Source organism: Colletotrichum tamarilloi (assembly GCF_030869305.1).
Source record: "Colletotrichum tamarilloi strain Tom-12 chromosome Unknown Scaffold_34.1, whole genome shotgun sequence".
Classification (NCBI taxonomy): domain Eukaryota; kingdom Fungi; phylum Ascomycota; class Sordariomycetes; order Glomerellales; family Glomerellaceae; genus Colletotrichum; species Colletotrichum tamarilloi.
The window spans coordinates 90,468-115,816 of NW_026849417.1; the positions used below are offsets into that span (position 1 = coordinate 90,468).

Below are 25,349 nucleotides of genomic sequence, written 5' to 3' on the forward strand. Positions count from 1 at the left end.
CCGTGGGGGCAAGCTGATGCAAGCCCGCGTAGGTGCTTTGTCAGCCCGCACTCCAATAAGTGACGATATTCATATTCACAAGAATTAGCAGATATTCCATCAGAATGATTAATGTATAGATGATAGTATTTGATGTGGTTTTGGATGTTATTTTGCGCAGTTGGGTCTGAACCTGACTGCATTGATAAGGGTCTGCAGTGGTGTCTTGCGTCAGATCCCTGGCTTATGGCGAGCTCGCAGAACGCAGCCCAACCCAGACTCGAAGGGACCTCTGAATGATCATTGAACAGCCGTAAGATTTGCGATAGCGGCGCTTGCTTTTGTTCATCGGTTCTTATTCTTCAGTGAGCTGAAGAATCCAGACCGAGAGAGTTGATACTCTGCACAGCGACCTCGGATGGCTACCCCCACTCCACCCCATCTCAGACAAGGATGCAGGCGAGCTCAGACTGAAAGGGTAACCTGTCGTCCGACGCCCGCGCTGGGTGATACGCTTTCAGATATTTGCAGAAACTTGTAGGATTCCCTGCGAGTGGGAGTACATACATGGAGTTTGCCCAAGGGTGAGGACAACAGAGAGGTGAAATGAGCTGATGTAGACAGGCATTTCCACCGTTACTTCTACGGCAATATCTATGGAAATGATGGCAAATTTGAGACTCACTCACCGAAAATAGTGGGCTTCCTTTTCGTCCCGTTGAATACTGGTAGTTGTAGGTCAACCACGTTGATGTCGAGACATTCCCGATCGTCCGTTCGGGCATGGCTTACTTCATTCGCTGCTCTCCCGCATATGGAAGTCTATTTCCCCCCCCCCCCCCCCGACAAGCCACACACCCTTTAGAAACCCGAGAACAAGGATAATCTCTCTCGCGAGTCCCTTGGGAAGTATTTGGGCATTGCCATATGGATAAGATGGACCCGAGATCCAGACCCCTACAGCCGCAGAAGACGCCTGCGCCTGTCTCCCTTGCAACAACGTGATACTGTGGATCGCATTCGCCATCGCAGCATACCTAGTCCAGCATGAACGTGAAGTCCCGGTGGCGGATGAGATCCACGATCCCGAAATTTCTGACGAGATCCGCCGACCCGTCTTTCCTTCGTTACAGTGCTTTATATAGCATTGAGGTGAAGCTCCGAGGAGACATCATATCCGGCACTCATCACTCAGCCTCAACACCAAGTCGGAAGGACGACATCATCGTCAGTAATCATGGCGACCGTTCTGGCAAAGAACGCCTTCCAAAAGGGGGAGGCAGACCAATCTGCCGTATCTCTTGAAGGCATCCCGGCTCTCGGGGCTCCCATTGAGGAGAAACGGTTTTGGTTCCAGCGAAACAAAGATTTCGACCCTTTCGCCGTCGCTACTCAGGTATGCAGAACCCTGGGTTTAAATGCACGTTTTGAGAAACCGCTAACTCTACCATAAAGCCGAGTGTTTTTGACGACCCAGATTCAGCCGAAAAATATCATCCACGAGAAGACTGGTAAGTCTTGAGAATGCCCGAAATACATATCGCAGAACTGGATCGTTTCTAATCCGTTCAATATCGTACAGGGAGAACTACCATCGCTTTGACCCTCTTGCTCGATGGACATGGGCCGAGGAATATGCTTTGGGTGAGTAAAGTTACCCTTTCTCCCAACTACCTTATTTGCGGTGCGCTTGTGCTTTATTAACTCTGAGAAAAGTTCGAAAGATCGATATACGTATTATGATATGGGCATGTATCATGTTCATGGCGCTTGAACTGGATCGAGCAAATATCAGCCAAGGTGCGCTCGATTCATCTCAACATCCGCAATTGCAGGTCTAACACGTGGCTATCATAGCAAACACGGACAATATGCTGGGTGATCTGAAGATGAGCACCAATGGTACGTCGTAAACTACAAGTATTGGTGTCGCAAACGGATAATCACTGACGAAGCTCACAGACTTTAACCTCGGAAACACCGTTTTCAAGCTTGCGTTTCTTTGCGCAGAGTTGCCATCTCAGCTTGTTTCCAAATGGGTTGGCCCCGATCGCTGGATCCCTGCACAGATGATCCTTTGGAGTATCGTAGCAAGTTGTCAGTTCTGGCTCAACGGAAGAGACTCATTCCTTGCCTGCCGTGCATTGCTGGGTCTGCTTCAGGGGGGATTCATCCCCGATGTAAGCTGTCTCTACCTATTCCAACTGACTTCCCATGAAGTCTTCCCAACTAACATCCAATGACTAGATCGTCCTCTATTTGTCGTACTTCTACAAGCATCACGAGCTATCGCTGAGACTTGGCTTCTTTTGGACCGCCATGAGTATCGCGGATATTCTTTCTGCGATCTTTGCGTATGGATTGCTCCACATGCGTGGCGTTCAAGGACATTCTGGATGGAGATGGTTATTCCTCATTGAAGGGCTGTTGACACTGGTCATTGGTATCTTCGGCTTCCTTTTGATGCCAGCTGGCCCTTGTCAGACTGCAAGTTGGTTTCGCGGGAAGAAGGGTTGGTTCTCTGAAAGGCGAGTTTGACTAGTGCTTTCTGGCACGGTGTGCTTCCAGAGAACGAACTAACGAAAGACACAGAGAGGAAGTTATCCTTGTCAACAGAGTTCTGCGCGAAGACCCAAGCAAGAGCAGCATGCACAACCGCGAGCCAATCACGCCAAGGTTGCTCTGGGACAGCCTCAAAGATTACGATCTCTGGCCCTTGTACATCCTGGGCCTCACTTTCCAGATTCCCATGACATCCCCGTCACAGTACCTCACCCTGACGTTAAAGAACCTCGGCTTCGACACCTTTCAAGCGAATCTCCTCGCTATTCCGTGGACCGTTGGTCACAGTAAGGACACATTACATATCTTCAAAACCACTGCATCTGTGAGACTGACACGTGCGATAGTGGTCACGATGCTGGCAATCACATACCTGGGCGAAGTCATCGGCGAACTCACCTTTGTCTCGATGTCTGGTCAGGTATGGGCACTCCCATTTTTGATCTACCTCAATGTAGTCGACACATCCGGGGTCAACAGATGGGTTCTTTACTCCGTCATCACGTTGCTTCTGATGTATCCGAATCGTAAGTTGCTTTACATCATACGTGCATTCAAATTTATTGTGTCAAATTATTGAAACTAACTGGATTTCAGCTCACCCTATTCAAGTAAGCTCAACAAATACCGGCTGACAAAACGCAATGATTTGATTTGTTATCGGCTTCAATCGCTGTGCAATTGCTAACTCCAATTTAGGTCGGATGGAACAGTCGCAACTCCAACACAGTTCGGTCAAGAACCGTCTCAGCTGCTTGTTACAACATGTTTGTACAGACGGATGGAATTATTTCTTCCAACATTTACCGATCTGGTAAGCCTCTCAGTTGGATATGGCACACGCACGAAGTCGAAATACTTACTAACTCTACAAATAGACGATGCGCCACTGTACAAACGCGGCAATAGGTCTCTTCTCGGTATTGTTTGCATGAACTTGGTTCTTTACCCATTGGTGAAGGCTTACTATGTGTACCGGAACAAGAGACGTGACCGGATCTGGGAAGGTATGTCGGAAGAACAGAGACTTGCATACTTGGAAACAACAAAGGACGAAGGCAATAAGCGATTGGATTTCCGTTTCAGCCATTGAGAATACCATGTTCGCATATGTTCTGTAGATCTTCTCACGATCCTTTTGTTGAAGATGACTTGAAACAAAGTGGCATAACCGCTCTTGATGAATCTCGCATATATACTAGAATACTTAGACGAACGGGAAATATCACATACGACACGCTTACAGATACGCCATTGGTGACCACGCGTAGCAGGTAACCAAAGAAGGGGACATCCCATAACTGCTGGGCTGGATGACGTTGGTACATACATTTCCAGTTTTCTCTAACAACGAAGTAATTCGGTTGGGTGCGTTGGGAGGGAGTGGTGGGAATATCTTGGAGTATTGAGGAACAACAAAGGGTTAGTTTTACCTCTCAGTAACGATACGTACTTATGTATCGACGTCATTCAACAGTCGATGGGATGTTGCGCTGTCTTGGTCAAGTAGAGTTGTTTCTGACGGACATTTAATAATACAATGGATATCAAAGCCGCCCATGCTAGGCCTCAACATTTTCGTTGTCTCCCTTCACTGGAATCAGCCCAATCTTTTCAAACCAGCGTTGGATATACCCATTGACCTCCTCACTCTTGAGCTGGTGAAACCAATGACCGATACCCTCTACGAGATGTATCTCGTCGAACTCACTACTGGGAGACAAATAGCTTCTTTCCGTTGTGACCCAATATTCGCTGTTTCCCATAGTCAACCGTGGGCACTTAATCTTGCCATCGTGTTGAGCCGCGGAGACCTCTCGCCTCCCAATTGCTTCTGGGTCAACTTGGCATGCGTATGACTGAGCCAAGATGACGTTCATATCTCCGGCCAAACGACGTCTGCCTATCCAGGTCAAGTGCCAAGCAGGGACCGTAGGCGGATATAGAGCGGGCCCAAAGAGCATGGCAAGGTTCTGCAAAGTTTGCAGAGGATCGGTGAGATACTTGTTCACTGTTTCACTTGGGATCGAGTGAAGCGGGTCAAGTATTACCATTGCCCGCGTCAAATCCGGCCTCACAGTTGCGAAGTGGTACGCCACGGCCGTGCCGAGAGAATGAGCAATGACGATGACAGAGGAGACATCGAGGTGCTGCAGAAGGGCGATGAAGTCCAAGGCAGCGGACTGCGGATAGTAGTCAATGACGGCGGAGTCAGCGTCCGGCCCAGGGTATGAATTGATGTCCGGAGTAGGTGCCGGGGCGGATGAACGTCCCTGTCCCCTGGGATCCGGAGTAATCACGCGGAAGCCATGCGTGAGAAGGAAGGGTACCTGCCAGTTCCAATCGTGGAGGTCGCAGGTGATGCCGGGAATGAGAAGCACAGCTTGTGCATCTTGCGGGCCCTCATCGAGGTAATAGATGGAGATGTTCTCGTTGCGCTTGAAATAGGGCATGATGTGAAAGAATGAAGACTGTATTATAGCGAAGTCTGTCGTGATAATTGGTCAAGAACACAAGATACCGCAGGGTCTGAAGTGAACATCTTGATTATACCTCAAAGAACCGCCGCATTTTATATGAGTGAGAAAATAAGCTCGATTTGGACAAATCTTCAATGAAGTCGGGTGAGGCCCGATTACTTCCGCTCGGGAGATTGAGGGTCAGGACTTATTGACCTCCTGACCAGAGTCTGACCGCTGTGCCCAATCATGCGATGGCGTTTTCACCAATGCGGTATTGCCCAGCCCGCCTCCATCAACGACGCCAGAAGACTCCCCAGCCCCGAAATATAAGATCGGCGACTGTCGGGGGGACTTCTACAGCAACACGAGAGAAGATCGATAGTGTATCCCCGTGAGTTCAAAGTAAAACTTGTACTATGCTTGACGCACCTTACCAAACAGCTGCTAGATTCCGCGCAGAGCTAAGGGATGTTTTCACGTCGTTTATTCGCACGGATCTAGACTAGGTAACACATATTGACAAAAGTACTGGTGTCAAAAGAATCTAGCGTCGCACGGCAACATAATTCATCAGGTTGTGAAAGTTTAGGACTAGGACCTGTAAATACACTTGACTTGTTGATATGAAAGATAGTTGGCAAATTTCATCTAAATAAAATTCTACATTTAGTCCTGTATACGTGACTGTAATTGGTGTTGATACTTGATTTTTGAAGCAAGTAGCGATTCTTCAGTTGGTTTGCACTGCTCAATTGTTGGGTGGAGAAAAAAAAAATTCGATAGATTTAGGAGGGCACCCTTGTTGAAACTTGTGGGCAACTTCTTCATTTCGACAATACACAACTGTGCCATCACCGGATTTCAGGCGGCCTCTATTCCTCCGTCTTACAGGCCTTGGATGAGGCAGCACATCACGTGTCATCAAAATCGGTCTTTCCACTGCTTACCTTATGACAATCTCAAACGAACATAATCAGGGATGAGGTAGGAATCGAGTAAATCACCAATTCGCTTTCGACAGAACACTGTGAAATGAGAGAGCTTTAAGTCGGCGACCAGCCCTGACTCGAAGCATTCCATAGATCTTCAATATCTCGATTGGCTTCGAAGACCGAACTGATGCTCAAGTTTGGAGAGCCGCCGAACCTGGAGCAATCCTTGTGGCTAGGGGTCTGAATCCAGGGTTCGTGTCAATCGAGCTCCCACATCGAACTAAAGTGCTCTCGAGGTGGGCACCTGAACCGGCTGCGAGCTGGGGTATTTCTGTCAATTCAAGTACACGAGAGTTCGAAAATGGTATCCGGGCCTAGTGCAGAGGTGGGAATGCAACGGACGCATTAGGGTCGGAGAAAGCTCCTTTCGAGGCAGCAGGCCGGCCGGCAGCTAATCGATGCTTCCCCGCTGCACGCTGCGAGGTCTGAGTAACGTGGCAAGCTACAAGTCATTTTCGACTAATATCTATCGACTTTGACCGTCAGAGTCATGATCAAAGGATGTACTTGTCATGGAGTTCCTTTTTCTCAATCTTAAATACTAATTCATCAGTGGATTCGCATGCCGAGAGTCACACAGCATGATAAGCGCAAAGGGTTCGGAAATCTCATTGCCGACCGCCGGAGATCGGGGTCAGTGTGGGCTGAGACTGCATAGAGGCCTGAACATCCGTTGCTTTTTGCGATCAGCTCCGCTACCACTTCCCGGTAGAGCGAGATGCAGTTGGGCGCCGTGCGACTCATCACATATCAGCCCTGCCAGCTATAGGTACAGCGAAAGATTGTGGGTAGATACGCACCTCGGATGCAATGCAGGTCGATGGTTTTGAGTATTTGAGGAGATAAAGCACATGAATGGTCCTTGGCTCTCATGGGGATTCGGAAGTTAGGACGCAGTCGATCAATCCGATAATGACGTTGCTTGTATTCTGAGACGGTTTGGTCCACTAAACATGAATGTATAGAGGGGAACAACCATTCGATGACCGCAGGGAACTGGGACGCAAGAGTCTCAGTAATGGAATACGATTGACAGGGACGAGCGATGGAGATTCAGTCGAAAACGGACGTGTTTTCTCAAGGCTGAGGTTCATACCTGGGAACCTGTAACTCAGCGGTCAAGAATCGACAGTAAACTGGGACACGGAGGATTGGCCGTCCAGCGCGTGGGAAGAAGTGGCCCAGCAGGGCTAGAACAGTACTCGACTCGAGTCATCAACCTGATAACCGGGCACCTGGGAATGGATGATACCGGCTTGAACTGCCCTAACGAGACCCAATAAACGCCACCAGTTGTCCCAACAGCACTAAGGTACTCCGTACAAGGCACGTCTCACAGGCGAACAGTGACTGGTGTTCAAGGGAGCAATTCCTACAGGCTCCAGGGTAATGCTGCAGTCATCAATGGCAGAGGCGACGGCAAGAATGACTTGATTCCCCTCTCTCAATCTCAGTCTGGCAGGTGGACGGTGCCACAATTACGATCGTAGCGCAAGCGCTGTAGCGGTCCGTCGCCGTCCAGAAGAAATCGCAGGAGAAACCGCAGAAGAGGAATGTACCTTTCCCGTGTCCCTATCCCGACGGTGCTTGTCCGCACTATTGTATAGCCTTGATCGATGTCCTCATCGGTGTCAATGAAAGCCAGGAACATGGAGGACATCACTTGCCCTTGCTAGCGTTCGTAATCTTCTTCGAGATGCTCTGAGCGTTCGGTATGCGTTGTGTCTCAGGCCGACAAATTTCTGGGGCCTTCGTGACAGTCGCTCATAAGCCATGGACCCCTTCCGGATAATTTTCCTCGCGAGCTATCTAAACCTGCCGCGCCTGCTTCTTGGCCGGCCTCCTCCTGTTATCTACGCCAGTCCAGATGTCTCACGATCTCGTCAGGTCCCTTGAAACCAGCATACAGAGGATAGGAGGAAGAGTACTCTGTAAGACAAACGCATTCCATCCTCCAAACCTTAATCCCCTGCACGAATGAGAAGCCTAGACCTCTGAGCGCACCCGGACGCACTTTTTCAGCAACCCCGCCTCCACACTCTTGACTCGGACAGACTTCCCGTTCACTAGGTTGACTGACGGGTGGTCCGATTCATGGGTCATCCAGGCTAGGGTAGCTTGAACTTCGGAGCCAGGGCCGCTAGAGATTACGACGCAAAGTGTCAACCAAAACATTGTCATTCTCCCACTCACCCTCATTCCAAACAGTTTCACAGAACTTGGCGAGGCTTCGAATTTCACGCGGACTAAGCTCAAAAGGCCCGAGTACGGCGGTAGCTTGAGTGCATACACTCAAGAAGGTCCTAGCCGTGCTGTTACGATGGGCACATCAAGCAATCCCGGAAGCCCTAGCAGGGGCCCTTCTGAGGGCTCGCGACGCGACGATGATGGTGAGCTGAATTGACTTTTCAATTTCGGGGATGGCCCTATAGAAGTTAAAACCTCGAAACAACAAATGATATCACAATTGTCGCGTCGGATCGCGTCTTATCAGAAGGATGGTAGTAACAAGAGACAGCAGCGTCAGCATCTGCCGCACCCGGGGCTGGCGGTTCAAGCACGGAGCAGACGACGACGACGACAGTCTCCGATACAACGACGACATCAACCGATCCAGTTCCAGCCCAATCAAGCATTTCCGGCCCTCCTGTACAAAGCTTCGCCGGGCCCTCCGCCGAACATCCCCTCGAGGCCGGCGGCACCGACGATGATGATGAATTTACTCCCAGCGTCTTTGACGGATCGTCAATAGCCGACGACAGGAGTCAAAGGACTGACTCAACCTCCCTGAACTCTAGCGTCTATGAGCATAGCTTCCAGCACGGCCGGCGTTACCATAAGTTCCGGCACGGACGGTACCCGATCCCCAACGACGAGACGGAGCAGAACCGTGAGGACATGTTGCATGCGATGATGCTGGAAGCCACGGATGGGAAGCTTTATTTTGCGCCTATCGGGGATAACCCACAGAAAATTATCGATCTCGGCACGGGAACTGGTATCTGGGCAATTGAGAGTGAGTAAAAATATCCGAATCTCTCTCTGAGAAACCAGAACACGCGGAAAGGATTTAGAACAGCTAACCGAAGAAATAGTGGGCGATTTGTTCCCAAGCGCGGAGATCCATGGCCTTGACTTGAGCCCTATCCAGCCCGTTTGGGTACCACCGAATGTCAAGTTCTTAGTAGATGATGTTGAGGATACTTGGTTGAACGGCACAAATTTTGACTTTGTCCACCTACGAAACATGGTGCCCGTTCTCAAGTCACCCGTTGGCCTGCTACGAAATGCATTCGAGTATGTTCTTTGACTTCAAATCTCCACCTCTCCCGTACTTCGAATTGATCATACCGTGTAGGCACATGAAGCCCGGCGGCTGGGTCGAACTTCAGGATGTTGACGGCCAAGTTCACTGTGACGATGGCACGATGCCTTCTGACTGGCCCCTTGTCCGCTTCACGAACCATCTCGTAGAAGCATTCGCGAAGTTTGGAACAAATTCTCATGCCGCTGTGTTTGGACGGCAGTATTTGGAGCAGGCCGGATTCGTCAACATCCAACATCACACAGTGAAGTTACCGTATGGCACATGGCCCAGGGATAAGTAGGTGCCGTCAGAAAGTCCAAACATATGATTCGTGACGCACTAACAATCTCCTTTTCTCAGAATTATGCGACTAATTGGCATGTATTACCGTACCGCCTGCGAAGAATTCTTCCCAGTAGTAGGTGCAATCCACTTTCAGATGTTGGGATGGAGTAAGATCGAGATGGAAGTTCTCTTCGCCGAATGTCGGAATGCCATGAGAGACCCTAATGTACATGCTTACGGTATGATGCATTTCTGGAGTGGACAAAAGCCTTTGTGAACAAGGCACTGGGGGGTCGCAGAACGAAGGAAAAGACATCGGCTAGCACGGCGACTGGGTTGGAGAGGGATAGCGACGGAACGCAAAGTCGGGCTCATAAAAACCTGTTTGATTGCACGTATCCTCCTTCTTGACGGGAGTGTTTCGGTGAATACTTTTAAATCCTGAAACTCGACTAATCGTCATGATGGGGATGCATTTCCATATTGACGAGTGCTTCAGCGCTCTGGTCTTTACGTTTCTGGGACATCGGGGCTGCCAACACATCATCATCAAGGATACGGCTGCACTGATTCGAGGCAATCAAGCCACGTCATTACTTGGCGATTTTCATTCGTTTAGAGGGCTTTGGCTGCAGGCGAGCCGTTGGGAATGCCAGCTAGGGATATTTATCATGCCACATGCTTCCTGATCAGGTGCGCATGGCCCCCATTTGATCTAAGGCTCAGGGACTAGCATCGAGCTGACTTTGTACCTCATATGTTCTAGGTCCGAAGACGGAGTGTCTTTTGCCGAGATGTTCCTTTTCATGCCCCTAACCCCTCCAGTCGGTATTTAGGTATGCGGCATGCCCAAAACGGAGCAGAACGCCCACATTCAGGATCTGAAGATTTCTACCGGCGCAAAATCCAGCCAGCTTAGATGTTGGAACTGGCACCGCCACAAAAGTAACAAAAGTCGCACTCTCAAGCCGGACACTGCCGGGGTTTTGCGGCGGTGCGGAACTAACGTTTGCCGGAAAGGGAACACGGGGTCTGGAGGCATTAGCTGTGATTGAACAGGTGCTTGTCGATAGTTTGCCATCTGAATCCTTCAACAATAACCAGCATGTTCTTATCGACCAAAGTCCCTTACGGATAGCTTGAATTCATTACTCTGCAGGTACCCCAGGCTCTCTCTGATTAGTCACTGAGTTTTCCAGAGTCTATTGCGACACAGTCCATATCGACTTCAGAGATGTAAAAGATGCCAGTGATTTGGCATCACTGATATCAAAATGCGATATAAGATACCCTAAGAACCTAATTCTCTCGAATCTTGCCCCGCCGCTCCACTTCACAGAAATGAAAGACATTATCATTACTCAGATTGCATCTACGACGGCTCGGCATGATAAGCAAACAGTCTTGGTACCAGTAAGGGGCGGAAAATAGGAACTTTGGTGCAGGTTGGTCGGGAGGAGCCTTTGCTGACGTTGGATCTTTCGTCCAATATTTCACGGCCCAGCCCTACGTCCGAAAGTCTGACGTCGGATGTTTGTGGACTTTGGACGTATCAGCGCCATTATTTCACCCGAGGCGGATATGCGGCTTTCGATAGTCGACCCACGATCTACTGCACATCAGAATGACTTGAGTCCAGACGCGTATTCATCCACATTTTTGCCTCTTTCAGACAGTATTATCTACGTTTAGGAATCAAACAACCTTGCCAAGATCGCCTTTGACCAAGATTGCTGACGCCAAGCCAACAATTGCCTATAATGGCAAAAGTATGTCACTACTTACTTTTGCTGGTATGACAGTCAGGATGAGAAGTTACTAAAGCTTGTCCTTGCCCGCCTAAAGTGCTCATCTTCATCAGATAGGTTCATCAGATCTAACTTTCGTTACCCAATTCACACGTTTGGTTGCGAAACAAGACATAGCCACAACTCTGGGCAGTCGTTGATGATTATGCCATGGCGCCATTCATGGAATCAATTGCAGAAACGCCTGTAGGTCTCTCCCCGTAATGAATCTGAAAAATCATCTCTAATACGCGATTTTCTTGCAGCCAAATGGGCAATTGGGGTCAGCGGATGCTCCGCCAACTGCTATGGAGCCCATTGCGATTTGCGGCATGGCGTTGAGACTACCTGGTGGCATCGCAACTCCTGAAGAGTTCTGGCAATTCCTAGTGAATAAGAAAGATGCCCGATGCCAGATTCCTAAATCCAGGTTCAATGCATCCAGCTACTACTCTGATACCGGAAAACCTGGTCACATCAAGACCCAGCATGGATACTTCCTAGATGACTCCGTCGATCTTGGGGCGCTTGATACTACGTTTTTCCGAATGCCCAAAAACGAGGTTGAGAGAGCTGATCCTCAGCAAAGGCTACTCCTCGAGCTGACTAGAGAGTGCCTGGAAAGTGCCGGTGAAGTTAATTATCGCGGCAAGACGATTGGGACTTTCGTTGGGTCCTTTGGTGAAGACTGGCTCGAGACTTTGACCAAGGATAGCGAAGTTGTTGGCCAGTACAAGATTACCGGCTACGGAGACTTCATGCTGTCTAATCGGCTTTCCTATGAGTACGACCTCAAGGGACCAAGTATGACCATCAGAACCGGCTGTTCCTCCGCCCTCATTGGGCTTCACGAGGCCTGCATGTCTATCCAGCACGGTCAGTGCAATGCCGCAATCGTTGCAGGATCCAATCTCATCTTGGCACCTGGGCTATACGTTAGCATGTCTGAGCAAGGAGTTCTCTCGCCGAACGGCTCATGCCGGACTTTTGATGCGGCTGCCGACGGCTATGCCCGAGGAGAAGCTGTCAATGTTGTCTATGTCAAACGACTGAGCGATGCCATTCGAGACGCCAATCCGATTCGTGCCGTTATTCGGGGAACATCATCCAACGCAGACGGCAAAACACCGAGCTTGACAATCCCGAGTTTCGAAAGTCACGAAGCGATGATCCGTCGTGCCTATATCATGGCAGCGATTAGTGCATCGGATATTGCCCTGACAGGATTCGTGGAGTGTCATGGCACCGGTACTCCCGCGGGCGATCCCATCGAAACGAGAGCCATTGCAAAGGTGTTTGGTGACTCTGGAGTTCACATCGGTTCTTGTAAGCCCAACATTGGTCACTCAGAGGGCGCTTCCGGCATCACATCGCTCATCAAGTCCATCATGGCCTTAGAGCACAGGACTATTCCCCCTAATATCAAGTTTGACCATCCTAATCCGAAGATTCCGTTCGAGGAGAAGAATCTCAAGGTTCCAGTTGAACCAATACCCTGGCCTGAAGACAGAATTGAGCGAGTATCTGTCAACTCTTTTGGAATCGGAGGTGCCAATGCACACGTCGTGATCGAGTCTGCGGCGAGCTTTCTTGGTCGCTTTGGACGCCCATCTGTTCCAAACTCAATGTCAAGCATTTGGGACCAGGCACAGTTCATGACATACTCTGCCAACACGGCCGATTCATTGAGACGACAAGTTGTCAATAATCAAAAGTATATCGCCGAACATCCGGATTCTCTCAACGATATAGCCTACACCCTCGCCACCCGCCGCAGTCACCTACCGCACCGAGCATTTTCAATCATGGAAAACGGGGCCGAGCTCAGTACGTCGACATTTGCGAAGTCACCCAACACACCTGCGGATCTCGCTCTTGTATTCACTGGCCAAGGAGCTCAGTGGCCAGGCATGGCGCTAGAGCTAATGTTGAGCAACCGAGTATTCGCACAATCGATTCGGCATATGGACAAAGTCTTGAGTCTGCTTCCGGATGGGCCGTCATGGACTTTGATGGATGAGCTTCACAAGCCAAAGGAGTCGAGTCGTCTGCACGAAGCCTGTATCTCTCAGCCGCTTTGCACTGCTGTACAGATTGCCCTAGTAGATACCCTCCGAGCCACAGCGAGCATTAAACCGTTTGCTGTCATCGGCCACTCTTCTGGAGAGATGGCTGCTGCTTATGCTTGCGGAAAGCTGACATCGAACGAGGCGATTGCAGCGGCATACTACCGCGGAGTCGTCTCATCAGAAGTCACCAAGTCGGGTGCCATGGCTGCAGTAGGGATGGGTCGAATTGATGTAACTCCGTTCCTGCGACCAGGCGTCGGGATCGCTTGCGAGAACTCGCCTTCAAGTGTCACAATTTCTGGCGATACTCATCTCGTTGAGGCAGTTCTCACACAGATTCGGGCGGCAAAGCCCGAGGCCCTCGCTCGTCTACTCAAGGTCGATACCGCATACCATTCTCACCATATGCAGGAAGTGGGAGATCGATACCTCACTTTGACATCTCCTCATATTGACGCCTCAAAGTCTACGGCCACATCTTCTCCTGCAATGTTCTCTTCAGTGACGGGCAGTCTACTGCCTACGGGTTGGGTGGCTGATGCGCACTACTGGAGGTCAAACTTTGAATCTCCGGTGCTTTTCAACGCAGCTGTAACTGAGTTGATTGAAGCTCACAAGACTCATAGTAGCAATCACCTAGTGTTTCTCGAAGTTGGGCCACACTCCGCCTTGGCCGGTCCTTTACGGCAGATTCTTGCGCAATCCTCCATGAACTTATCCTACGCATCCTGTCTCGTGAGGGCAAAGAACGCGACAGAGTCTTTCTTGGCAGCTCTTGGACAACTCTGGCAACTCGGCATGGAAATTGACTTCAACCTTCTCACCAATCCCGAACAAACTGCCAATGTGGTAGCAGACATGCCCTCATATCCATGGCATCATGATCACTCGTTGCTCTTTTCAAGTCGCATTTCCGATGAGTGGCGGTACCGACGGTTTCCAAAACACGAGATTCTCGGCATAAGGGTCCCGGAAAGCAGCCTCAATGAGCCGGTGTTTCGCAACATGTTGTCCTTGGACCATGTACCATGGATTTCCGACCACAACATCAAGGGCAACGTCATCTTTCCATGTGCAGGCTACATTGGTATGGCTGGGGAAGCTGCAAGGCAACTCAGCACGGAAAGCTTCGCCGGCTACTCCATGCGCAACATTGTCATTGACATGGCAATGGTCTTGAGTGCGAACAAAGCAACGGAAGTCATTACGAGTCTCCGGAAAGAGAAGCTTACAGACAGCCTCGATAGTCCTTGGTGGGATTTCACAGTTACCTCCTTCAATGGCTCCACTTGGATGAAGCATTGCAGCGGGCAAGTCAAAGCTCTTGAAGACAAGGCTGAAGCCTTGAAGAGACCTCTTCGGGACCTTCCGCGCGATGTCAATTCTGGCAGATGGTACCAAGCTCTTCGCAATGTCGGCGCCAACTACGGCCCTTACTTTCAAGGCTTGTCGGACGTCACTTGCTCTCCGACAGAGAATGTGTCTGCTGGTACAGCAACACATACCATTCAAAACGACTCCCACTACGCAATTCACCCAACGAAAGTAGACTTCTTTCTCCAATTATTCAGCGTTGCTGCAATGAAGGGCATTGGCCATAAACTCAACATCATGAACGTCCCGACATTCATCGAAGCCCTTGATCTTTACGATTGTGATTCTGAGGTACGGATGGAGGTCGAGGCAACTCAGACCCCACGAGGATTGCTTTTAGGAAGGGGATTTGGCCTTGATTCTGAAGAAGGAATGGCCCTCTCACTCAAGGGAGTAAAACTAAGTCCGCTTGAAAACGACGTAGCGGAAGAAGATATCGATCCTCATGCAGGAGCAAGGATTTTCTGGCAGGCAGATATCAATTCCCTCAAGATCTCGGACCTGATCGAGCCTCATTCTCAACAGAAAACCTTCAGCCTTACCCGAGATCTCACGCTGTCTTATATCAAGGAGGCCTTGAGACGATTAGAGGGTGTGGTGAGTGTGCAGCCGCATCTATCAAGATTCCACGCTTGGATGCAACAGCAACCAGTACTACCAGATGTTCGAGATGTATACAGTAATGGCATTGATTTGGGTCTTTTTGGTCCTCTCGATGTTGCTATGCGTGTCGTTCTGGAACACATTGGTCCGATTTTCAGAGGCGAAACTGAGCCTCTCGAGGTTTTGTTGCCGAACAATATTTTGACCTCTGTTTACGACTCCTTGAACATCACAAACAGGGAGCCATTCTTCCGAGCACTTGGCCACTCAAAGCCGAATCTCAGAATCTTAGAAGTTGGCGCTGGGACGGGTGGAACTACAAGCAAAGTTCTTGACTGGCTGAGAGGACCGACAGGCGCACCACTGTATTCCGAATACACATATACCGACATTTCTGCCGGGTTCTTCTCGGCTGCGAAAGAAAGATTTAGCTCCTCTTCGAACATGTCTTTCAAGGTGCTTGACATATCCAAAGACCCAACCGAGCAAGGAATTGAGCCTGGGACTTATGACTTGGTGGTTGCGGCCAACGTTCTTCATGCTACTCCAAGTCTGAGGGAAACTCTAGTCAACGTCCGCAAACTTCTGCAGCCCCAAGGGAGGCTATACATGGAAGAGTTGTCATACGATGCCTTACCGCTCAATTTCGTCATGGGTGTTCTTCCAGGCTGGTGGCTTGGAGTTAAGGACCAGAGACCAGACCAGCCACATGTTTCGCCGGAGCGTTGGGAAGTAGAACTCAGGAATGCTGGGTTCGATGGCCTCGAGGACGTTGCCTATGACTCCGACCGTCCGAACAACTTGCTTGCTTTCATGATAGCCAGGCCTATGCCAGCCTCCACTACTCTCAGAGGTGTCACGATATTGCATGACTTAACTTCTTTGGGCTTCGGAAAAACCCTGCGAGACGTTCTGACGGGAAAAGGCTCGCCGAGTGTGACTCTACACGACATCTCGGAGGGTCTTCCATCTGAACCACGCGACTTCATCTCAGTGCTTGATCTTGAGACGCCATTCTTCGATGGTATCAGCCCGGAGGCATTCAATAAGTTCCGTGGACTAGTCACACAGGCTTCGAATCAACAGGCTAGAATCCTTTGGCTTACCGGCTCTTCTCAACTCAAGTGCTTCGACCCACGATGGGGGCAGACTATCGGCGCTGCACGATCTATTAGGAATGAACTGAGCTTAGACTTTGCAACTTGTGAGGTCGAAAAGATCAACCCGTCTTCGCTCAGCGCTATCTCGCAGGTTATAGACAAGTTCCAGAGAGCTCGCTATGGGACACGAAGCTCGTCGGAGTACGAGTACAGCATATTGGACGGGACCGTACACATTCCCAGATTATATCCCATCAATATCAAGGATGAACTGCAAGCGTGTCGTTCAGATCCTGTCGACTTGATTCATGATCTACGCATCGGTAGATATGGTCGTCTAAACACGCTTGACTGGTTACCAAAGGCAAAACAGCCATTGGGGGGTGATCATGTGCTTATTGAAGCCAAAGCCGTCGGCATGAACTTCAAGGTAAGCATGATATTCTTACGCTTAAAGTAATACTACATGGAATGGATTACTGACAGTTTGTAGGACGTCCTCATAGCCATGGGCATCGTCGACTCAACCATGAGCAGTCTCGGTTTAGAAGCCGCTGGAATAGTCCGCGAGACTGGACCCGACGTTACGACTCTTGTCTCCGGCGACAAAGTCTTTGTCTTTGGCGGCGGCTGCTTCTCCACTGGCATCACAATCTCGGAGAAGTTATGCGTCAAGATTCCAGACTCGTTGGCATTCCAAGATGCTGCTACCATGCCATGCGTATTTTCGACTGTTATTCATGGCCTACTTGACATTGGTCGTCTCACTGAGGGAGATTCTATCTTGATTCACTCTGCTTGTGGAGGTGTCGGCCTTGCGGCAATCCAGATCTGCAAGATGGTGGGTGCAGAAATCTACTGCACCGTCGGGAGTGATGAAAAGGTGCAATACCTTGAGTCGACATATGGAATTCCCAGAGACCGAATCCTCAATTCTCGGAACGATTCTTTCCTTGTGGGTATCAAGGACTTGACTGGCGGTCGGGGTGTGGATATTGTGCTCAACTCTCTCAGCGGAGAGCTATTACATGCCTCATGGAACTGCGTTGCGGAATTCGGTAAGATGATCGAGATTGGGAAACGTGACTTCATCGGGAATGGCAAGCTCGCACTAAATGTTTTCGAGCTTAACCGGAGTTATCACGGGGTTGATCTTGGACATCTGATCGAAATCAAGCCCAAAGAAGGAAACAGGTATGAATGCCTGTAGTTCGTGGGATGCATTGACTTTACTAACAGATCACTACATAGATTGTTGAGAGGAATCGTCGAGTACTATGAGCAGGGGCACATTGGCCCGATCAAGCCAACAAAGGTTTTCGGCGCCGACATGGTGGAAGAGTGCTTCAGGTACATGCAAAAGGGCCAGCACATCGGCAAAATTGTGGTCACGATGGAGTCAATGAAGAAGACTCAAGCGGTCGGGCCTGCTTCAAGCGGCCAGCCCTCATTTGATCGCGACTCGAGCTACCTCCTTGTTGGCGGATTGGGCGGTCTTGGACGTTCAGTCTCTAACTGGATGATCGAGCATGGTGCAAGGCATCTGGTGTTTTTGTCCCGAAAGGGCGGAGAGACAACTGAGGACCAAAGGTTTGTCGCCGAGCTCGAAGCCCAGGGTTGCTCAGCCATCACCATCCGAGGAGACATTAGCTCGCTAGCGGATGTCAATCGAGCCATCAAAGCGGATTTGCGCCCATTGCGCGGCGTGATCAACATGTCGATGGTTCTGCGGGACCAAAGCTTTGCCAATATGAGCCATGACGAGTGGACAGCAGCAGCAGACCCAAAGGTCAAGGGAACGTGGAACCTCCATCACGCCTGTATCAACGCAGGCCTGGAAGTGGATTTCTTTTTGCTCTTCAGCTCCATTTCCGGTACTTATGGGCAGAGAGGACAGGCCAATTATGCTGGAGCAAACACATTTCTTGACGCTTTCGTCCAATACCGGCAGAGTTTGGGCCTGAAGGCCGGTGTCATTGACGTTGGTGCTATGATGGACTCGGGCTATCTGGCTGACAACCCTATAATAATGGAGAGACTGATGGGACAAGGCATCTACGGCATCAAGATCCCTCAACTGCTGGACGCCCTGGCATTGGTTCTCAGCGAACCCGAATCCAGTGCTCATTACCCAAGAGCGTCATTCTTTGTCAACAACGCTCAGGTCGTGATCGGCCATCGCAGTCTCACATCTTTGAGTGACACGGCGAACAGAGTTCCATGGAAAGAAGATCAACGAATGGGATACTACTTCAACTTGGAGAATAGCCAGAAAGCTGCAGTCAGCACTTCTTCGGATCAAGGTGCTCTCTCTGCATTCTTGAAATCTGCAACTGCTGACATATCCATCTTGGCTTCGTTGGAAGCCTCGAAGTTTATTGCAAGACAGATTGCGGTACAGTTGTTCCACTTACTGTTGAAGCCGGTTGATAACGAAGAAGAGATTGACGTGAGCATGTCGCTTCAAGATGCTGGACTCGATAGCTTGGTGGCGGTAGAAATGCGCGGGTGGTGGAAAGGGGTATTTGGATTTGAAGTTAGTGTTTTGGAGATGCTCGGCATGGGCAGCTTATTAGCCCTAGGAGAAAGAGCAGTGAGGGGTTTGAAAGAGCTTGTGGGGGAAGCAGGAGATAAGCGCCAGGAGCCCGGCGAGAAACATGACACTGAGGGATACTTGAAGCTGAAGATGCCTTGATAGTATCAGCCCTTAGGCGTTGGGACTACAAACTATACTTAGGTATACAGTCTGGTATGCACGGCCCCTTGATCAGAATGCTGTGAGTTTTCCTTATCATCTTTGTGATCAATCTAACGAGACAGGCGATGACAGTGGCGCTGATTGTTGCCTTTCCAGACATCTCTCTGCTTTGCGCTGCCGTCCAACTTCGGGAGCAGCATCAGCAGTACAGCGAGGATATCCGTGGATACGACGTGCAAACTCGAAAGGCTTTAAGTTGCTTTAAAGTCTCTGTCTCGACTATCATTCTTGTATGTGGAAAACTGAAGCCATTTTCTGGCGTGAAATTTCGCGCTTCGTGTATGTACAGAATGACTTTCCCGGGACCATGCTCCGGCAGTGCGGCTGTACATTTAGTATGAACGGGTTTGCAGTTCCTGAGATGTTCTTTTTGACCTCAGTTCTAGTACCGCAAAGAAGTACCAAACTGCATTGGAATCTCCGCTAAACCCCCGCTGAATTTCCGCCGGTGTTTTTACCGCGCCGCCGTGTTTCTCCCGAACCGAGACCCACACTGCGTATCCGTTCAACGCCGAGAAAGCAACCAAAGACTGTCGGAAACGGGTGCATACGAAGTTCAACCACTGGCTGCAATGATAATGTGGATTATCCGAACTAGGATCAATCGAATGGTTCAAGCTTCCTTAGACTTCGCTCCAATTTATCACGGAGCCGATCCTTAGTCTCTCCTTCCAATACCTACATACTCATCACCCATGTAGTAAGTTTTCTTGGCATGCTCACCATATTCGAATAGCCAATCCTCTTATCATGTCATGTCACACACAAACAGGTGTCTGGTCTCTTTCCGGACATTGGTCCCATCCTATGATTGGCAACCAAACTCAAAAAGGGCAATGAATAGAGACCCTTGCCTCCGCCATCTAATTTGGTAACATACATACAATCAGCCCGCAATTCAGTCTCCAGCGATCAAGTAAATTTGAAGCAAGAAATACCCAAATTCCCTACATACTTCTCATTTTTCTGATAGTGAGGCGGTGGAAATGTCACTCTAGCAGGGTTAGCTGTCGAATTAAGCCCGGCTAAGTAGCAAGCAAGAAGAGACGCAAACATCGATCTGTCATTTGAGGTTCATTACACTCTTACAAGGCCGCACCTCACAGACGCAAATCGCTACAATGCATTCATCGGATTCGGCCAAATTATCAAGTAGAATTCTTAATGGAGAAGAGTCAATTTGACGAAAGCGGAAGTCACGACGATCAATATTGCAATCGCCGGGTTTCTGAATTTCACTTGTGAGACACTTGATTGCCTATCTTAGGTAGTAGCCTAACTGTACCTTGACAAGAAAGTCGGCATTTGATTATGGATTGGCCGGTAAGACTCCGATCCAGGTTTCCAAAAGCGACATGTTTTCTAATACCCACTCACCGCGAGTCCACCTTGATATTCGCTTTGCACTCTCACATCCGTTCTTCCGTATAGACCTCTTGCCCCTAGTGTTAACCATATCTGTCCACGGGTATCGTACCCTTTAACATGCTCAACATGCTATTAACCTCTCTTAAAATGAAGGCCGCTCTGGCACTCACGTCCGAAAGTTCCATACCGTAGTAATCAAAATCTCGGACTTGAACCCCTTTTCAACCTTGTCTGATGCCGGACACTCTACCGAGGATGGCACCCCTGCCGACGCCCCAGTCGGGTGCCGAGGTCGGCACTTCACGCCCAAGCATTTTATCCCAACATGTAGGGTACGGATACGCACGTCCACCTTCACCGGCAGTATCGGTGTAGATAACATTCATCTCGAATCGCCGCTGCCAAGTCGAACTCAGAGAGTGTTGCATTAGAGTTGATCGGCTCCTAGTCCGTTGTCTTTTTGAGTTCCTTCTGGGGTGGACATTGTCCGAGCGGCCGCCGATGGGCTTGCATATCCCTCACAATAGAGAGGCAAGGATATCGTTTGACTATCGACAGCCAGTTTCTGATACTTGCACGAGAGAGTCGCCCATGAAGGCATCATGCAATTTGAGGGTTCTGGCGTCTACGCAAAGCGTCCGAGGCGGTGAACGGTTGTCGAAGTGCCGCGTTTTCGCCACAATCTCACCACGTTGACCTTGAACGAAAATACGGATTGGTTTCTTGAGGAATTTGGATAACAAGAGGTGCAGCATCTATGTGGGGATGTTGCAATCGGTGAGCGAGGGTGCTACGTCTACGGCTGCACCTCCAAATAGGTAGTCAACTGTCGTCGTGGATCCTTAGAAAAATGCACATATCCTCAAGGAAGAGATTCCTGGCAGCAAACCTTGACAACGATTCGATTCGAAACTGCAGACGAAGGTCTAGAATTTGTAAATGAGTCAATAACATCTGGTTTGGTCTAGACGCATTGAAAAGGATCATGGAGATGGGACGAGCGCTTGTGTTTTCCAATCTAGAGTGCGAGTGTCAATAAGTACGAAAGGTTCGACCTGGCTATGCTGTAGGCAGGCTGGCACTTTGAGTTTGTATCTTTCGGAGCATATTGCTTCTCATAACTACAATAGCATTCGAATACTAACACAGTTCAGGGAGTGTGCCCGGGATGTAGAGAATAGATGAAGAACGATTCAATGCCGGAAATCAGTCTAAAAGTGTACCTACTATAGTGATGTTGGGCTGTTCAGAGGCATGATGTTGAACGGAAGTCACACATATTGCCGTTCCTCCACTGTTATCTCCCTGCAGGTGCTCAATATTCACACTTTGTAAACGCGCAATAGCCCTGTGTATCGCTGTTCTGACTGGGGACTTGACGGGAACCACAACATCCACAAAACGGCCCAGAGTAAGTTTAATAATCAATTGCGGCATCGCTCATTACGACATGTGTTGGTACTCTTCGTCATTGAAAAATATGTTCCCGAGAGACCGCAAATCTACAAAGCATGTTGTGGGCTACTCTCGGCGCACAATCATCTCAAAATTCGTGCTTGTCTCTTACGTTTGTCACTGAGTTGAGAGGTCCTTCACTTCCATCCGATGCTGACTTGAGATGGGATAGAGACAATACTCTGGTGGCGTCAGTGTTCTGCAATCCGTACACTGTAGTACTCCGTACAGATACCGACTATCTGGTATGAGTGATTACAGTAGGGATGTCTTGGACAGCAATCATGCAAGGCGCTCGAAATTCCAGCCCAAATTGACCGAACCTTGACGCTCAGCTGCAGCCACAACTAGAAAGGGGCATAAAGTGCCTATCAACGTGAACGGACCTGTCGCCGTCATGAGGGTAATAAGGCGATGGAGGACTGACCATGGAATAACCGACATTGAGCCGCTAACCACACGATCGGCGACTGAATTGACGCCGCTTGGGACTTTGTGGCCGTGTCCTAGGGTGGTATCCGCCGTGTCGGCGAGTCGGCGAGATCACCGTGAGCAACATTAGACCGCGTGTCGGCAGGGGTTCGGATCCTTCTGGCATGCAGACCTTGGTCAGCGATGGCCTGACGAACCAGCCACTCAGTTACGGGCACTACGGCATCTCACAGTTTTGAGACAAATTTCCAGTAACCGGCTGGTGCCAGAGCGGCAAAATTATCTCAGACGACCCGCACCAGGTTCGCCGTCTGATGCGAAATAGGTAGCGAAGGCGCGAGAGTATCAGGCTTTGGTGCTTGGGGATTGAGTCATCATTGGTATTTTGTCATCCTGTCTTTCTGTCCCACAGAGGTAGGTTAATTTTCCCACTTGGTAAGTTTGGTAAGTAAGTTAGTAATGCACCCTGACTAACAAGTGCGCTCTTACCTTTGTAATACTGCTTGCACAATTCGTGCGCCGTATGCAGCCATCAGCATAGTACAAAGCCACCGGTCGAAACCGGTATGGTCTTGGCCAAGAATCGGAGTACACATCGGCGTCGCAAGCAGCGCCAGACGCAATGAATTAAGCCGATTTCTCAGCGAACCACCGACTTCTGTCTTTGGCGCATATGACGGTAATTCCTCAGCACCGAGCGGCTCAACAGTTCATCCTCTCTCGCCGACATTTGTTGTTCTTGATGTTTTGAAATGTACGACAGTGAAGTCACAAAGCTATTATAGAGTCTTCATTTTCCATATAAAGTTCAACGTTTCTTGATCTCCGTCAAGGTTTGTTTGTCGTTCACAATAAGCACGGACAGAGAGAACAATATTCGTAAATCCCTACTCCCATCGCAAAGCCAGATATAACATCATCTCCACTCAACAAAATGACCAAGGTTGAAGCTCCGTTGGCCGCAGACCAGGCACCAGTTCCCGGCGCATTGCAAGTCTCAGACCCCGGCTTGATCAACGAGGGAGCCAAAAATGTAAGACCCCTACCCCCAGCGCAGCGAGAGGCGTTCATCCTGTGGAATACCTTGCTGCCAGCACTGAGATGGTGACTGCACCGCGGGAAATCCTCCGCGAGACCACTGTCTCGAGCTCACAAAGTGCCGTACGCGTACTGATTAGCCCGGATGAAAGGTTCCGTACTTCACCCCCATCCAGGACCCAGCCGCCGGGACTGCTAGGGACCCTCAGCCAGGCGGCACCCTATTCTCGCCGCTCAAGATCCGCGGCATGACGCTCCACAACCGCATCATCGTGTCGCCCATGTGCCAGTACTCTGCCGACAATGGGCACATGACGGCCTGGCACAAGACGCATCTCCAGAGCTATGCGGTCCGCGGCGCTGGGCTGGTTTTGACGGAGGTCCAGGCCGTGGTGCCCGAGGGCCGCATCTCGCCCGAGGACCTGGGAATCTGGGATGACTCGCAGCTAGTCGCCGCTAAGGAGGTTATTGACTTTGTCCACAGCCAGGGAGGGCACATTGGTGCCCAGATTGGCCATGCCGGCCGGAAAGCGAGCACCGTTGCACCTTGGATTGACCGTAAGGCGGTGGCAGGCGAAAAGGTATCTACTTGGCATCCTGAACCCCAGTATCCGTACTTTGGAGAGCTTCGGCTCCCGCATCAAACACACTTGCGCGTGTGACAGTGACGAGCACACAGCTAACACACATTCATTACAGGGTCGGGGATGGCCCAAGGACGTCTATGGACCCTCTGCCGTAGCGTACAGTGATGACACCTACGTTCCCAAAGAAATGACCCTGAAAGACATTGAGACTCTGAAAGCGAAATGGGTTGATGCCGTTAAGCGTGCTGTCAAAGTTGGATACGACGTAAGTTTCACTGCCGGGGGCCCCAGTTAATCACTGTCCCTTTTTTGTTTCCAGCTGTTGAATTATTCTACAGACCATCGAGATCCATGCCGCCCATGGGTACCTGATCAACAACTTTCTGTCGCCTACGTCCAACACGAGGACCGACCAGTACGGCGGCAACTTCGAGAACCGTTCCCGCCTGCTCGTCGAGCTGACGGAACTGACACGCGCCAACGTGCCCGACGACTATCCAGTTCTGGTGCGTCTCGCCGGCACCGACTATCTAGAATTTGACCCGTCGATTCCCCAGTGGGACATCCCTCAAGCCCAGAAGCTCGCCAAGATCCTCGCGGACAAGGGGGCAGATTTTCTCGATGTTTCCGCCGGCGGGCAAGATGCGAGGATGAAGGTCGTGCCCGGACCCAAGTACCAGGCGTACATAGCGGAAGCTATCCGGAAAGCCGTTGAGGGCACCGGTACCCTGGTAGGGTCCGTCGGCGGCATCGCGACGGGGAAGGACGCCACGGAGGTCTTGGCGGATGGCCAAGCAGACGCCGTTCTCGTGGGCCGGGCGTTCCTCAAAGACCCTAACCTGGTATGGACTTGGGCTGACGAGTTGGACATTGACGTCCATGCTCCTAGTCAATGTGAGTTGAAGAGTCTCTCCATTTTCTCCAATCCCAAAGAGCGTTTTCTTCTCCATAAATTAGACTTTGGCTAAACTCATGTTCCCAGACGGTTGGCCTTTCGGACGCACAAGGACCCACAGACCAAGCAAGCATTGAGTTCTGAATTCTTGGAATCATGGCTTGGCCTCATCCACATTTCCGTGCCGTTTCCGAGGATCGAACGGTCTTGGTCTTCTAGAATGGGATCGAACGGCTTCAAGGTGTTAGGTAGTAGTCTTTTTCCTCTATAGAGTCGCATGAGTTGAATCATTCAAT

At 50.1% G+C, this 25,349-nt stretch overlaps 5 protein-coding genes across 5 annotated transcripts; 4 read left to right on the forward strand and 1 right to left on the reverse strand.

The window, feature by feature from the left end:
• Nucleotides 1-1,216: 1,216 nt before the first annotated feature.
• CTAM01_09039 (MFS transporter) lies at nucleotides 1,217-3,634 on the forward strand (the record flags this gene model as incomplete). Its single annotated transcript, XM_060525059.1, has 12 exons — nucleotides 1,217-1,375; nucleotides 1,435-1,490; nucleotides 1,562-1,623; nucleotides 1,696-1,779; nucleotides 1,837-1,881; nucleotides 1,942-2,159; nucleotides 2,227-2,333; nucleotides 2,572-2,828; nucleotides 2,889-3,068; nucleotides 3,139-3,152; nucleotides 3,241-3,355; nucleotides 3,420-3,634. 12 exons carry the CDS (start codon nucleotides 1,217-1,219, stop codon nucleotides 3,632-3,634), a joined length of 1,512 nt encoding a protein of 503 aa, XP_060380241.1.
• Nucleotides 3,635-4,103: 469 nt separating this feature from the next.
• On the reverse strand, nucleotides 4,104-4,994 carry CTAM01_09040 (uncharacterized protein; the record flags this gene model as incomplete). The annotated part of the gene is made up of 1 exon (XM_060525060.1): nucleotides 4,104-4,994. The coding sequence occupies one exon, from the start codon at nucleotides 4,992-4,994 to the stop codon at nucleotides 4,104-4,106; it is 891 nt and encodes a 296-aa protein (XP_060380242.1).
• A 3,321-nt stretch (nucleotides 4,995-8,315) lies between these two features.
• Nucleotides 8,316-9,864, forward strand: CTAM01_09041 (methyltransferase; the record flags this gene model as incomplete). The annotated part of the gene is made up of 5 exons (XM_060525061.1): nucleotides 8,316-8,385; nucleotides 8,514-9,011; nucleotides 9,091-9,292; nucleotides 9,354-9,599; nucleotides 9,663-9,864. 5 exons carry the CDS (start codon nucleotides 8,316-8,318, stop codon nucleotides 9,862-9,864), a joined length of 1,218 nt encoding a protein of 405 aa, XP_060380243.1.
• A 1,681-nt stretch (nucleotides 9,865-11,545) lies between these two features.
• Nucleotides 11,546-19,215, forward strand: CTAM01_09042 (KR domain-containing protein; the record flags this gene model as incomplete). Its single annotated transcript, XM_060525062.1, has 4 exons — nucleotides 11,546-11,581; nucleotides 11,641-16,950; nucleotides 17,014-17,714; nucleotides 17,772-19,215. The coding sequence occupies 4 exons, from the start codon at nucleotides 11,546-11,548 to the stop codon at nucleotides 19,213-19,215; spliced, it is 7,491 nt and encodes a 2,496-aa protein (XP_060380244.1).
• A 4,252-nt stretch (nucleotides 19,216-23,467) lies between these two features.
• Nucleotides 23,468-25,126, forward strand: CTAM01_09043 (NADH:flavin oxidoreductase/NADH oxidase; the record flags this gene model as incomplete). Its single annotated transcript, XM_060525063.1, has 5 exons — nucleotides 23,468-23,566; nucleotides 23,724-24,152; nucleotides 24,271-24,423; nucleotides 24,497-25,052; nucleotides 25,116-25,126. The coding sequence occupies 5 exons, from the start codon at nucleotides 23,468-23,470 to the stop codon at nucleotides 25,124-25,126; spliced, it is 1,248 nt and encodes a 415-aa protein (XP_060380245.1).
• Between the last annotated feature and the right edge of the window lie 223 nt (nucleotides 25,127-25,349).